The 15,206-nt window shown below is 42.5% G+C and overlaps 3 protein-coding genes across 3 annotated transcripts; 2 read left to right on the top strand and 1 right to left on the bottom strand.

The window, feature by feature from the left end:
• Positions 1-302: 302 nt before the first annotated feature.
• On the bottom strand, positions 303-6,718 carry LOC311111009 (clathrin heavy chain linker domain-containing protein 1-like; the record flags this gene model as incomplete). Its single annotated transcript, XM_084153693.1, has 11 exons — positions 303-499; positions 596-775; positions 2,523-2,725; positions 4,446-4,626; positions 4,811-4,917; positions 5,018-5,117; positions 5,377-5,492; positions 5,600-5,801; positions 5,948-6,087; positions 6,183-6,370; positions 6,521-6,718. 11 exons carry the CDS (start codon positions 6,716-6,718, stop codon positions 303-305), a joined length of 1,812 nt encoding a protein of 603 aa, XP_084009819.1.
• A 333-nt stretch (positions 6,719-7,051) lies between these two features.
• On the top strand, positions 7,052-9,624 carry LOC311111013 (ubiquitin-ribosomal protein eS31 fusion protein). The gene is made up of 6 exons (XM_084153698.1): positions 7,052-7,089; positions 7,199-7,263; positions 7,751-7,805; positions 7,909-7,994; positions 8,931-9,062; positions 9,436-9,624. The coding sequence occupies exons 2-6, from the start codon at positions 7,216-7,218 to the stop codon at positions 9,583-9,585; spliced, it is 471 nt and encodes a 156-aa protein (XP_084009824.1). The 5' UTR covers positions 7,052-7,089; positions 7,199-7,215; the 3' UTR covers positions 9,586-9,624.
• A 772-nt stretch (positions 9,625-10,396) lies between these two features.
• LOC311111011 (prolyl-tRNA synthetase associated domain-containing protein 1-like) lies at positions 10,397-13,338 on the top strand. Its single transcript, XM_084153696.1, has 2 exons — positions 10,397-10,591; positions 12,489-13,338. The coding sequence occupies exons 1-2, from the start codon at positions 10,508-10,510 to the stop codon at positions 12,915-12,917; spliced, it is 513 nt and encodes a 170-aa protein (XP_084009822.1). The 5' UTR covers positions 10,397-10,507; the 3' UTR covers positions 12,918-13,338.
• The last annotated feature ends 1,868 nt before the right edge of the window (positions 13,339-15,206 follow it).

A 15,206-nucleotide genomic window follows, 5' to 3' on the forward strand; every position in this document is an offset into this window, starting at 1 on the left:
TATTGAAGTACAACTAACAAACCAACTATTAGGTGATGTTTGACAATGTTAAAATTATATCAATTTAATAACATGGCACTGCTTTGTGCTTTCTGATAACGATGGAACTTGGCACTTGTGATATTAATCAAAGTGAAATCACATTCAAATTATTTAATGATCTGGAGGACCAGTGTGGATGACTGCGTATCTCTCTGTGAGCAGGATGACGCAGTGAGTTATGAACGGCCTTGCCATGGTCGGGGAACTCCTGGATTGGTGGTGCAGATCTGTCCCAAGGGCGCCCTCTGGTGGCTGTCTCCCTACATGAACACATGCTGCATCAGCCTGGAGCTCTCTATGCCAGGGGAGAGGCGCATGGCCCCTGACTGAGACAGCAGGATGGAGAGGATCTCCTGGGCCAGCAGAGGCTTGTTCTTCTGGCCACAGCGACCCGCTATCTCACCCCAGTTCTCTGCAGAACACCCAGTATCATCCAGAATCACCTTCTCCAAAGTACCTGAAAATCACAGCAGCACAGGTCAGCTCAACTTGTGCATGTGTGCGACCATGTGTGGTTGCCCTGCTGATTGGTGGGTGGGTGTAGCCTACCTACCTTGCCCACTTGAATGAGTTTTCTCCACCATCTGCAGTGCCAGGTCCTCCAGATCAGAGTTGAGCAGAGCATGGCAGGCAAAGCCCAAAGAAAGCACTGCAGGCTGGCCCTGGTACTCCTGAGTCAACGCCTGGAGAAGAGCCAGACTGGGACAGCCCTTCAGCACAAACAGACAGTCATCTGCACATAAACATACACACAGAGAAAACAATACAGATGTACTTAAATACACACATTGCACACACTGAGTCACTTACACATACAGTTGAAGTCGGAAGTTTACATACACCCTACATTTAAACTCAGTTTTTCACAATTCCTGACATTTAATCCTAGTAAAAATTCCCTGTCTTAGGTCAGTTAGGATCACCACTTTATTTTAAGAATGTGAAATGTCAGAATAATAGTAGAGAGAATTATTTATTTAAGCTTTTATTTATTTCATCACATTCCCAGTTGGTCAGAAGTTTACATACAATCAATTAGTATTTGGTAGCATTGCCTTTAAATTGTTTAACTTGGGTCAAACGTTTCGGCTAGCCTTCCACAAGCTTCCCACAATAAGTTGGGTGAATTTTGGCCCATTCCTCCTGTCAGAGCTGGTGTAACTGAGTCAGGTTAGTAGGCCTCCTTGCTCGCACACGCCTTTTCAGTTCTGCCCACACATTTCTATAGGATTGAGGTCAGGGCTTTGTGATGGCCACTCCAATACCTTGACTTTGTTGTCCTTAAGCTATTTTGCCACAACTTTGGAAGTATGCTTGGGGTCATTGTCCATTTGGAAGACCTATTTGCGACCAAGCTTTAACTTCCTGACTGATGTTGCTTCAATATATCCACATAAATTTTCCTTCCTCATGATGCCATCTATTTTGTGAAGTGCACCAGTCTCTCCTGCAGCAAATCACCCCCACAGCATGATGCTGCCACCCCCGTGCTTCACGGTTGGGATGGTGTTCTTCGGCTTGCAAGCTACCCCCTTTTTTCTCCAAACATAACGATGGTCATTATGGCCAAACAGTTATATTTTTGTTTCATCAGACCAGAGGACATTTCTCCAAAAAGTACAATCTTTGTCCACATGTACAGCTGCAAACCGTAGTCTGTCTTTTTTATGGCGGTTTTGGAGCAGTGGCTTCTTCCTTGCTGAGCAGCCTTTCAGGTTATGCCGATATAGGACTCGGTGTACTGTGGATATAGATACTTTTGTACCTGTTTCCTCCAGCATCTTCACAAGGTCCTTTGCTGTTGTTCTGGGATTGAATTGCATTTTTTGCACCAAAGTACGTTCATCTCTAGGAGACAGAACGCGTCTCCTTCCTGAGCGGTACGATGGCTGCGTGGTCCCATGGTGTTTATACTTGCGTACTATTGTTTGTACAGATGAACGTGGTACCTTCAGGTGTTTGGAAATTGCTCCCAAGGATGAACCAGACTTGTGGAGGTCTACAATTTTTTTTCTGAGGTCTTGGCTGATTTCTTTTGATTTTCCCATGATGTCAAGCAAAGAGGCACTGAGTTTGAAGGTAGGCCTTGAAATACATCCACAGGTACACCTCCAATTGACAAAAATTATGTCAATTAGCCTATCAGAAGCTTCTAAAGCCATGACATCATTTTCTGGAATTTTCCATGCTGTTTAAAGGCACCGTCAACTTAGTGTATGTAAACCTCTGACCCACTGGAATTGTGATACAGTGAATTATAAGTGAAATAATCTGTCTGTAAACAATTGTTGGAAAAATTACTTGTGTCATGCACAAAGTAGACTTGCCAAAACTTTAGTTTGTTAACAACAAAAAATTTGTGGAGTGGTTGAAAAAGAAGTTTTAATGACTCCAACCTAAGTGTATGTAAACTTCCGACTTCAACTGTACACTACATAGGATGTGTGTGAATAGTATCTGTAAATGAGTGTGTTCCCCACCTGCAGTAAAGCCTTTGCTTTGATAGATGAACTCCATAGTACTGCTGGTCATGCCTCTCTTGCACATGCTCAGTGCGGCCTTCCTGAGCATGCCGCAGGCCTTGTAGACGATGTGGGCCAGAGCCAGGCATGTGTCAGCCATCCGCGGCTTCCTGTCTCCATGCTCACAGATCACATCCCCCAGAGCCTCGCTGTATGTTAGCCTGAGAAGGTTATGGAGAAAGCTGTAACCCGACGTAGACTCAATAACGAAGAGCTCTAAACACAATATCTACAGTTGAAGTCGGAAGTTTACATACACTTATGTCGGTTAGGACATCTACTTTGTGCATGACACAAGTAATCTTTCCAACAATTGTTTACAGACAGATTATTTCACTTATAATTCACTGTATCACAATTCCAGTGGGTCAGAAGTTGACTGTGCCTTTAAACAGCTTGGGAAATTCCAGAAAATGATGTCATGGCTTTAGAAGCTTCTGATAGGCTAATGGACATAAGTTGAGTCAATTGGAGGTGTACCTGTTGATGTATTTCAAGGCCTACCTTCAAACTCAGTGCCTCTTTGCTTGACGTCATAGGAAAATCAAAGGAAATCAGCTAAGACCTCAGAAAAAGAATTGTAGACCACAGGTCTGGTTCATCCTTGGGAGCAATTTCCAAAAGCCTGAAGGTACCACGTTCATCTGTACAAACAATAGTACACAAGTATAAACACCATGGGACCACGCAGCCGTCATACCGCTCAGGAAGGAGACACGTTCTGTCTCCTAGAGATGAACGTACTTTGGTGCGAAAAGTGCAAATCAATTCCAGAACAACAGCAAAGGACCTTGTGAAGATGCTGGAGGAAACAGGTACAAAAGTATCTATATCCACAGTAAAACGAATCCTATATCGACATAACCTGAAAGGCCGCTCAGCAAGGAAGAAGCCACTGCTCCAAAACCGCCATAAAAAAGCCAGACTATGGTTTGCAACTGCACATGGGGACAAAGATTGTACTTTTTGGAGAAATGTCCTCTGGTCTGATGAAACAAAAATAGAACTGTTTGGCCATAATGACCATCGTTATGTTTGGAGAAAAAAGGGGGTAGCTTGCAAGCCGAAGAACACCATCCCAACCGTGAAGCACGGGGTGGCAGCATCATGCTGTGGGAGTGCATTGCTGCAGGAGGGACTGGTGCACTTCACAAAATAGATGGCATCATGAGGATGTAAAATTATGTGGATATATTGAAGAACAACATCTCAAGACATCAGTCAGGAAGTTAAAGCTTGGTCGCAAATGGGTCTTCCAAATGGACAATGACCCCAAGCATACTTCCAAAGTTGTAGCAAAATGGCTTAAGGACAACAAAGTCAAGGTATTGGAGTGGCCATCACAAAGCCCTGACCTCAATCCTATAGAACATTTGTGGGCAGAACTGAAAAAGCGTGTGCGAGCAAGGAGGCCTACTAACCTGACTCAGTTACACCAGCTCTGTCAGGAGGAATGGGCCAAAATTCACCCAACTTATTGTGAGAAGCTTGTGGAATGCTACCCGAAACGTTTAACCCAAGTTAAACAATTTAAAGGAAATGCTACCAAATACTAATTGAGAGTATGTAAACTTCTGACCCACTGGGAATGTGATGAAAGAAATAAAAGCTGAAATAAATCACTCTCTACTATTATTCTGACATTTCACATTCTTAAAATAAAGTGGTGATCCTAACTGACCTAAAACAGAGAATTTTTACTAGGATTAAATGTCAGGAATGGTGAAAAACTGAGTTTAAATGTATTTGGCTAAGGTGTATGTAAACTTCCGACTTCTTATTTCGTGATTGCTACAACCATGCCCAGCTATACCATTTAAACCCTACAACAAAAAGACTCATAACCCCTAACACTCACATTATACAAACTGATATGCTGACCTCTTCTGGGTGACCCAGTGTGTGACCAGCTCTACGTAGTTGTGCTGCATGGCACACCGGACCCCCTCCACTGACAGGGTCTCCCCAGGCAGCTGTTTCCCAGCATGCACCGAGATCATGAGTGCCTGGAAGAAGAGCAGGAGAGGGGGAAGTTCCCCCTGGCCCTGGTACACTGTGACCGCTAGAGGGGAAACAAAGATGGTTGAAAACAGTTCATACAGACTTATATAGTCTATGTGCTGTGTGCCTGTACAAGATGCAGAGTTACTTTATGGTTGAGACTTCATTATGACTCACATGATGTGTGTATAGGGACAACAACACTATAGGACGTCTGTATAAGATAGAAAATAAAGAGGTTCCACCTTTGAACCTTTCCATTGTCTCCATGTTTCTCAAGACTCCATGAGGGGATTTGGCAGCATGGAAAGCAGCTGCCTCATACTCACCCCCCTCAAATAGGTCAATGAACCTGCAGGGAGACATAACACAACACATAGAGGAATGATCTATACATACAGTATGCATTGGTTGAGAGCATAGTACTAGAACTCTGAAAATAACTGAAGTACCTTTCAATGTAATCCACCAAGAGCTCCGATTCATTGACCTTGCTTGGATCATCCTCTTCAAACACTACTGCACTAATGCCAGGGAAATCAGTGTCGCTCACTAGAATGAAAATCATATCACTTTATTGCTGCTGTATCATGAGCCTTCTCATACTTAAAAAACACACAAAAGGTCTTGTGAGGTTTATAGGCCTGCCGCATCATAAGTAGAAGACAAATAGGTTATAACACAAAAATGAGACAAGCTCCATGAGCTGCTCCATAAAGCTAGGCTACATTATCCCTGACTAGAACTTCATTCACTGTCAGTGTCACTAATACGAACATTCACTGTATGCTAAAGTGGAAGTGTAAAATACTTTTCAGATCAAATATATTATCCAGTGTTGAGGTGAGGAACTCCAGCAGAGTGACTTCTTTTCCTGTCTTTTCCCATGTCATGAGGGAGTCATTCAGAAACTTCATCTGTTTGTAACTAGAAAACCAGAAGAACCGATAACTTTAGCAACAACATAGGCCTATTCAATGGTATTCTATAGCCACTTGTGCCCGTGAGTCTTGAGCAAAGTTAGACAGTCTCACCGGAGTTGGAGTCTCTCATTCTCCACTGCCAGCTCATCCCTCTGGTCCAGGGTGGACCGCATTGTATTGTCCAGGTCAGCCTTGACAGAAACAGATACATACTGGCTCTTCCTCTTTATCTGCAGGTTGGCTCGCTTTCGCTCAAGGTACTCCAAATGCTTTGCCAGAGCTACTGGGTTCATCGACTCATCAAATGTCAGACCTGGAAAAAAAACTATACTGTAAGCACTGCTCATGAATGACATATTGACATGACACATGACAATATGTACTTGGGTAAACATACAGCCATTATAACGTTAAGTCAAAACAAAACGGCACAATGTGTTCAGCAATGTACGGCCATGCCTGGAATTTGCCCAACGGGCCGTAGTGTCTTGCTGTCCGAGGTCTTCTGATGCAATGAGGGTCTCTTGTCTCTCCTCGACTCCTGTAGTCTATTTAACTCTACCTGCAGCTCTGCAGTGTCTCTCTGAATGATGGCAATCCTAGAAGAGGGAAAAAACTATGTTTAGGTATGGATGATATACTATACTCTGGGGCCGTATTATGCCATGGTGAAAGATTTAAGTGACTCTCTTGCCTTTCCTGAAGCTGGACAGCTCTTCTCTGACAGTACATAAGGGAGGTGGGCTGGGTCACCATGGCCTTCAGTTTCCCATGCGCTAGCTTGGCATCACGCTCACTCTTCTTTATGGCACAGATGAACTCATCATACTCTTTCTTGATGGCGGTGAGAATGGTTTTGTATGCAGTTGCATACTCAATTACCTGAGAAAATCAAACAAGCAAGAGATAGGCATAGTTACAATGCAACAAGTTAGCCTAGGCATTCTGATCAGGTCAGGTGTGTAGGCCTAAAAAATTATTGAGTGATGATGCTGAAACAAGGCGAAAGGGTATGGTGCTTTATGTTGATACCTTATCAAATGCAGAACTGTAAATTATGTATCGTTGCTCATCAGGTCCTTCATCTGGACACATCAGACGTTCCTTCTCACGTTTAATGTATTCACCAAGAGATTCTAGGAAATTCTTGTCACTGGCAGATTTGATAGGTGGCAAGGTTCTTCTTCCAGATTCTTCTGCTGTGTGATGTAAGTTTCCAGCCCCAAACATGATTTTCTTATGTTTTTAACTTGCTGCTTGGAGCATGGGTTTCATTTCTCCAACACGGATAAATATTGCAGAGAAATGTGTCCAAAAGGTAAACATGAAGGTTGCTATGGACATCTCGAGGGTATGTTGGGTAATGTAGTTTTAAAATCGACATAAAAAAACGATCGAAACTAATTTCATATTTTCAGATAAAAACTAAACTAAATCTGTTTTTTGGGGAAAATAAGCGTGATGTAAATACATTTGTCTGAGAGCGGTATTTTGAACAGGCATCTTATTTAACACCTACTCCCTGCAGACGAGCACGGAAAACCCCGTCGCACGCTTCGAAAGCCCTCTTCTCATGATCCGCCATTAGCAGGAGAACTGTGGTAAGATCGTGGTCTCTATTTTAAGCCATTATTTAACATAATAACGACATTGTATATTGTGTTAAAGCTATTATAGTTATAAATACAACGCTGTCGTTCTTATGTACAGGTGGATTGAACGCCAAGATGCAGATTTTCGTCAAAACCCTCACGGGGAAGACTATAACCCTCGAGGTGGGTACTTCGGGCTTGTGATGGAGCGCTTCTTGCCTTTAGGTTTACTAGTGGAGCATGTATTTAACAAGCTAGCTGGCTAGGTAGCTAACATTTATATTAGTCTAGAGTGCGTTATTATAGCAATCAGTCAGCCGTGAACACTTGCAGGTTAACTGATATTTATTGGAAGGTAGCTGGAACTTGCCAACTTGGTGATCGTTTTAAAAAAAAAAATCTTCTGAACTGCTAACTATTTGGCTAACGTTACAGTAGTTAGCTACATTTTGATAGCATGGCCCTGCGTGTACACGTGTAAATGACGAGGTCAGCTCGGCTAACTATTTTAGCTATATAAAAACATCCGTCTGTTAATGTAACTTTACATATGATAAGTGATATGTTATTGCCGTTTGGCTGGTAACAAATTGAAGTGAATCACTATCCTTGAAAGATTTCTTGTTAGCCACGTTACTGTTTCACAACTGACAGGTTCTGTTATTTCCAGGTTGAGCCTTCAGATACCATTGAAAATGTCAAGGCTAAGATTCAAGACAAAGAAGGTAATTACATAATGTTTAATGTCATCCTTTGAATTGCATATAAGATAGCATTGATGTTGGCTGTCTGAAAGACTGAACTCAATGCACTTGGGTCTCCCTCCAGGTATCCCTCCTGATCAGCAGAGGTTGATCTTCGCTGGTAAGCAGCTGGAGGATGGACGCACACTGTCTGACTACAACATTCAGAAGGTGAGAACATTTTAGCCTCCCTAAACATTTGACAACACTACACTTTAGTAAAGGTGTTGCAGGAAGTAGATTACATCACGTAAGTGCACAACACACAATTCCCTTAGACCAGTTTTTCTCAGTACGGTCCACCCGAATACCCGACCCGATGTCCCGGTCCAAAATGTGAACATTTCCCTCTGGTCGGATTCTGGTTGATTGTCATCAGTGTAACTACAGCTGGTGGACCTGACCACTGCTTTGCATAGCCTATAGCATTATTGACTTTCAGAAGGCCTAGCCAAATTATAAAGACCTATTTGTTAACCAGAAGAGCAACTTGGCTGAAATATTTTTTTTTATCTCTGGTCTAGTCTAACGGGTACAGTTCTAGGTCTGGTTGTCGTTGGGTCTCATTGTTCTCGGGTCTGGGTCCCTCCATTTCTTTTTATGATCGGGTCTGATAGTCCGGCCGGGTCCAACTTTTTGGACCCCGAGAAGATCTCTAGTTCTCAGCCTTTAACCTCCCAAGGCACACTAAGATGTTTTTTTTGTCATTTATCTGATCACATTTAAAAGTAATTCATATTCAGTTAATGTTCAAAGTACGCTATTTCATAATGTTTTAATGCAACGTATTTGAGTTATTATTGGTGGTAGGTTAGAGAATTAATCGTTTCTCAGCATTGACTCATTGTATTGATATTTTGTTTCTGGGTGGTTTTGTTAATTCTATGGTGAATAATACTTTTTTTGACATTTTAGTCATTTAGCAGACGCTCATATCCAGAGCGACTTACAATTAGTGAGTGCATACATTTTTCATACTGGCCCCCTTATGTTTATTTGGGAACAGTCTGAGTAATTTTGTATTCTTAGTTTTTCATATGCAGTGTTGACCATTGAAGCCATAGCCATTTGTTGTCTGTTTGGCTGAACTGTTGCTTTTTCCTGCAGGAGTCCACTCTGCACTTGGTGCTGAGACTGCGTGGGGGTGCCAAGAAGAGGAAGAAGAAGTCCTACACCACTCCCAAGAAGAACAAGCACAAGAGGAAGAAGGTCAAGCTCGCAGTTCTCAAGTACTACAAGGTAAGGCATTTCCTTTATTGTGGATTACAGCTAGATTCAATTAATCATAATATACATTTTGGTAGTTGGCTGTTTTGGCTGTGACCACTACCATATATCTAGTGATTGGCGCCAACTATTATTTTGTAGACATTTGTTACTTTCGGAGTGAAACAGGGACATAATACTACCTGAACTTGTCCAATAACAAGCTCATTTTTGGCCAATGATTAAAATGAATATTCAGACTTCCTGTGGTGTCAAGAATTCCTCGTCAATGAGGCCGTTCATAAAAAAGACCACACTTTGGTTTTCTGTTGCAAAACCTTTGCTATGTTGTCCTACTGAACACAGCCACTGTCTTGTTTCGTTGCTGTACTTATGGTCTCCTCAGGTTGACGAAAACGGAAAGATCCACCGTCTGCGTCGTGAGTGCCCAGCTGATGAGTGTGGAGCTGGCGTGTTTATGGCCAGCCACTTCGATAGGCACTACTGTGGAAAGTGCTGCCTCACCTACTGCTTCAACAAACCCGAGGACAAGTAAACGAATGAACCGGAGTAAATAAAATGTTTTCACCACCAATCACTGTGATGGCTTGATTCTTATCTTTATTCACATTGGATAGAAGATTGGTTTCCAATTTTGACATTTTCATAGGATTATTATTAGCAGGGCTACGAATAGAATTCTGGCTTTTTAGGCTTGAACATTATTTAAAATAAAATAGGCATTGTAAAACTATTTATTTTACAATGCAATTTGTCAGTTGTCACTGAATGTTCTACATGGCTTATGCTGCGTTTAGACAAGGGACGCAAAAACCGTCATACAGGTCAGCGTAGAGGGACAACAAAGCTGGTGACAGCAAAAGCAAGCCAGCACGACTGTATGAGTTGTTATGGGGATTAGAGTAAAAAGTGCAAATCAATATCCGGCAGAGAACGCTATGGCAAAAGTTGAAATATTTTAACTTTGGCGGCAAGTACCGTCTATTGTGACGGCTGACGGCATTTACCGTCGTGCTCTCGTTGAAAACAATGACATCTGGTTTGCCGTCTACCTCGTACCATGTAAACGCGGCATTAGTGTGGGCCCCATTGGTTGTAAACTCAATTCAAACTACTGCTTTGTATTGATGCTGTTGTATTCATCACTCATGTCAAAACTTCAAGGAAATAGTTTACCCCTGGGCGGCTTTATATTATATTCTAATACAATGGAACTTCAGAATTGAGTCGCAACTACTGCAAATCACTAATGGGTGACAAATATACATCTACACGCCATGAAACAAAAACTAAATCCTCCGTTGACTAGGTTTGTTCATTCGTTCCTAGTCTGCGCATGCGCAGTCGTGTAAATACAGGTTTGTGGAATGAGTCGAGACTGAGGAAGTGTATGCTACGTGGAAGTGTTCCGATTTGTCCTTTGAAAAGCGTTTCTTTCCTTTTGCAAATATTTAACAATGGCAACACCTGCGCTCCGGACTGAGTTGGAAAAGTATTTGGAGAGTCTGAATATCCAGACGGTCTGCATAGACCATCCACCGGTAAGAACCAATAGTCAGTTTAGCTAACGTTAGCCGTATAGCTAGCTTGCCAAGGTGGTCCAGTGAGTTGTTTAAAAAATAAATAAATAATTTTTTTGTAATTTAGCAGACGCTCTTATCCAGAGCGACTTAATGAGTGAATACATTATGTATTTTTTCTTCATACTGGCCCCCCGTGGGAATCGAACCCACGACCCTGGCGTTGCAAGCGCCATGCTCTACCAACTGAGCTATATTGTCCAGTATTGGACAATACTAAAATGCACTGGATTGGAGAGCCAATGCACATCCCCACCTACACTCCTAGAATGATTTTTGCCGTGCATTGTTTTGCTATTTTGAACAAGAATTTACACTTTCACTTGGCTGTATTTTCTGTTGCCTTTTGAAAACCACAACTAGTTGTCGCACGATGACCGTCCCATCATGGACTCCTTCAGTCACTCATTTTATATACATCTCTAGTCAAGCCATTGTTCATTTTAGGACTAGTGCTTATTCAATGTGTAGAACGTTTCAGGTAGAAAATGTAACAATTATCCTACATGACATATGTTCTCTCATCTCATACTAGTCTTCAGTTAATTGTTCCCTCTGATTTCTGCTAGGGTTGCATTTCATTTCAGAAGTCTGAAGGAAACATTTAAATCAAATTTTATTTATCACATACGTGTTTAGCAGATGTTATAGCGGGTGTAGCGAAATGCTTGTGCTTCTAGCTCCGACAGTGCAGTAATATCTAACAAGTCATATCAAAACATTTCACAACATATACCCAATACACACAAAACTAGTAAGGAATGGGATTTAAGAATATATACATATGGACAAGCAATGACAGAGCGGCATGGACTAAGATACAGTAGAATGTTACAGAATAGAATGCAGTATATACATATGAGATGAGTAGTGCAAGATATGTAAACATTAAAGTGACTAGTGTTCCATTTCATAAAGTGGCCAGCGATTCCAATAGGCAGCAGCAGCCTCTAATGTGCTAGTGGTGGCTATTTAACAGTCTGATGGCCTTGAGATAGAAATTGTTTTTCATTCTCGGTCCCAGCTTTGATGCACCTGTACTGACCTCGCCTTCTGGATGATAGAGGGGTGAACAGGCAGTGGCTCGGGTGGTTGATGTCCTTGATTATCTTTTTGGCCTTCCTGTGACATCGGGTGCTGTATGTGTCTTGGAGGGCGGGTAGTTTGCCCCCGGTAATGCGTTCGGCAGACACCACCACCCTCTGGAGAGCCCTGCGGTTGTGGGTGATACAGCCCGACAGGATGCTCTCAATTGTGCATCTGTGAACGTTTTTGAGGGTTTTAGGTGCTAAGCTGAATTTCTTCAGCCTCCTGAGGTTGAAGAGGCTCTGTTGCGCCTTCTTCACCACTGTCTGTGTGGGTGGACCATTTCAGTTTGTCGGTGACGTGTACGCCAAGGAACTTGAAGCTTTCCACCTTCTCCACTGCGGTCCTGTCGATGTGGATAGGGGGGTGCACCCTCTGCTGTTTCCTGAAGTCCACAATCATCTCCTTTGTTTTGTTGATATTTTGTGAGAGGTTATTTTCCTTGCACCATACTCCCAGAGCCCTCACCTCCTCCCTGTAGGCTGTCTCATCATTGTTGGTAATCAAGCCTACTACTGTTGTGTCGTCTGCAAACTTGATTGAGTTGGAGGTGTGCTTGGCCACGCAGTCATGGGTGAACAGGGAGTACAGGAGGGGGCTGAGCTGTAAACAGTCTAGGTGAAAGCAGTAGAATAGATGCCTACTGGAAATGTCCAGATCTTTCATTTCAGTGTAGGTGAAACGAGAAAAGGAGAGGGAGCCATTTTAGACATCAGATACCAGAGTAAGAACGTTATGTCCTGACTTGCTGTGATCATTTTTTCTCCCTTAGGTATTCACTGTGGAAGAGATGATGCCTCACCTGCAAGACCTCTGTGGAGCAGTTACCAAGAACCTCTTCCTGAAAGACAAGAAGAAGAAGGGCCTGTGGCTAGTCTCTGTCCGCCACGACCGTCCGGTCAACCTCAACGACCTGGCTAAGAAGCTAGGCTTGGGTAGTGGCAACCTCCGCTTTGCTGAGGAGGCAGCCATGTTGGAGAAACTGAAGGTGGGCCAAGGCTGTGCCACCGCCCTGGCACTCTTCTGTGATAAGGACCAGAGCGTCAAGTTTGTTCTGGACAGCGACCTGGTCAACGGAGGCCATGAGCGGGTGTACTTCCATCCCATGACCAATGCTGTCTCTATGGGACTAAAGCCAGAGGATCTCTTGAAGTTTTTAAAGGAGACAGGACATGAAGCAGTTCTTCAGAGCTTTGACTAGTAAATACCTTGAAATTAACATACTATCCTGTCAGACTGTGCTTTGGTACAATTATTTATTTCTAAGGTATTTACCTGTGTGCCTTTACTTCGGCTTATCAAGAAATGGCCATTGTAAAAAATAAAATCTAACTTTTGGGACAGAATCAGTTTTCTATGGGCAAGATACCAGTAGATTGTTGGTTATATTAAGTACATGGTTGAAAGACAATGTAGTAGTGAATTACAGTGTTTGCATTGTATCTGCGAGATCTAGTAATTTACAGTTTTGACACTAAATACTTTAGTGTAATAAAGCAGATGATGGAACATTGATTCTCCACTCATCTTCTTTGAGTATACGCTAGCTTTCTAGAGAAGTTTGTGGTCATACGCACATCTTTAACTTAGGTGCTGGGCTAATAAAGAACACCTGTAAAGAAGAGGAATGTTCCTAATTCACCACTTCATCGACCTGACCAAGATCCGGTTGGGATCTAAACATTTTCAATAAAGCAGTGAAGTGGGAGTATAAACAGTGCGGGCCCATCTCCCCCAAAAATGGCATATATAAGATTTAAAGGGGCATTATGTTAATCTGTCCATAGAAATCATGACATTACTTTCGTCCAATATGCCAACCACTTCAGTTGGTGATTAGATGACAAATCATTCACCAGAGGAAGAATAGATGACACTGTTGAGGGTTACAGTATTTTATGAGATGAAGACTTGGCACTGAAGATGAAATGACACACAGGAGTCTTCTGGAGTTTTAATTACATCAAATGGATTTATGTAAAAGTGGAGAAGTGAACACTAGGTCATCACAGACACAGTAATCTGACAGCACTGTACACATACACAGCTGTGCCATTCAGCTCACACAACCTTTATCTTGATTGGATTGGCTGTCAATCAAACAGATGGCATGGCTTCCTGCGATAGTCATTTTGGCATTTCAGAGGAACACAACTTAAAACATAGTCCATTCTGATTGGGAGGAAAGCGTGTTGATTGCTCCATGCAGATTGTGGTTGACCTTGTTGTGTCCACATGCAGATTGCTGAACGTAGACGTCAGCTGTTCCACGGTAGAAAGATGTTGCATGTGCATGCTCATTTACAAAGAGTATCATTAGCATCAAAATGGCAGACTGCAAAAGTCCAGCTGATTCAAAGTCACACAGAGGACAACGTGGCGTCCCCAGGGTCTAGTTTAAGCTCACCCGTTTGGCTTTGCGTGAACATTGGCACCCAGAGTAGGTCCGTGTAGAGTGAACGTTAGCAGTCTGTCACACCATAGCAGTGCAATTTGCCAGAAAGTCAGTTATAGAAAAACAATTGTCACCACATACAGGTAACTGCCAAAATAAGGGCCAAACTTGAGTAAATGAGGGTTCTGGCACCTTTGTTATGGTTTGGGGTGCATTATCCTGGCATGGTTTAGGTCCACAAAACCCCTTAGAGGGCAAGGTAAATGCCAATAAATACACAGCCATTCTGAGTGATCACCTTCAACCTATGGTGAAGCATTTCTATCCTGATGGGAGTGGTCTCTTCCAGGACGACAATGGGTGAGTTCGTTTTGCATGGACCGGTTCCCTGGGTGGGCGGCGTTTGCACATTTTAGACCATTCCATTGGTCCTTAGGTGAAATCTCCACCCACCCGGGGCACCGGGCCATGCGAAATGAACTGGCCCAATGCCCCTCCACAAGGCACGAGTGGCCACTGAATGGTCACTACATCTCAACCCAATTGAACACTTATGGGAGATTCTGGACCGATGCCTGAGACAGCGTTTTCCACCACTATCAACAAAACACCAAATGTTGGAATTTTTCATGGAAGAATGGTGTTGCATCCCTCCAATAGAGTTCCAGACACTTGGAGAATCTATGCCAAGGCGCATTGAAACTGTTCTGGCAGCTTGTGGCCCAATGCCCTATTAAGACACTTTGTTGGTGTTTCCTTTATTTTGGCAGTTACCTATATGTCTTAAAGGGACATTTAAAAATGTTTCTACCTCATATTCATCATTTCCAGCACCACCCCAACATATGTAAAAAATTTGCATTTCTATGTTTTGTAGTAAAAAATATAAGCATTTCCAATTACATCAACCAATTAGTAGGCAATGCCTACTCATAATTGGTTAAAAATCACACAATGCACACCGATGATGTCATTGGAAACAATCTTCCTCTATCTTTTTTACTACAAAACATAGAAATGCACAATTTTCACATATGTTGATGTTGGGGTGGTTGCTGTAGATGATGAATATGAAATATAATTTTTTTTAAATGT

This window comes from Coregonus lavaretus (assembly GCF_964263955.1).
Source record: "Coregonus lavaretus genome assembly, chromosome: 36".
NCBI classification, from domain to species: Eukaryota; Metazoa; Chordata; class Actinopteri; order Salmoniformes; family Salmonidae; genus Coregonus; species Coregonus lavaretus.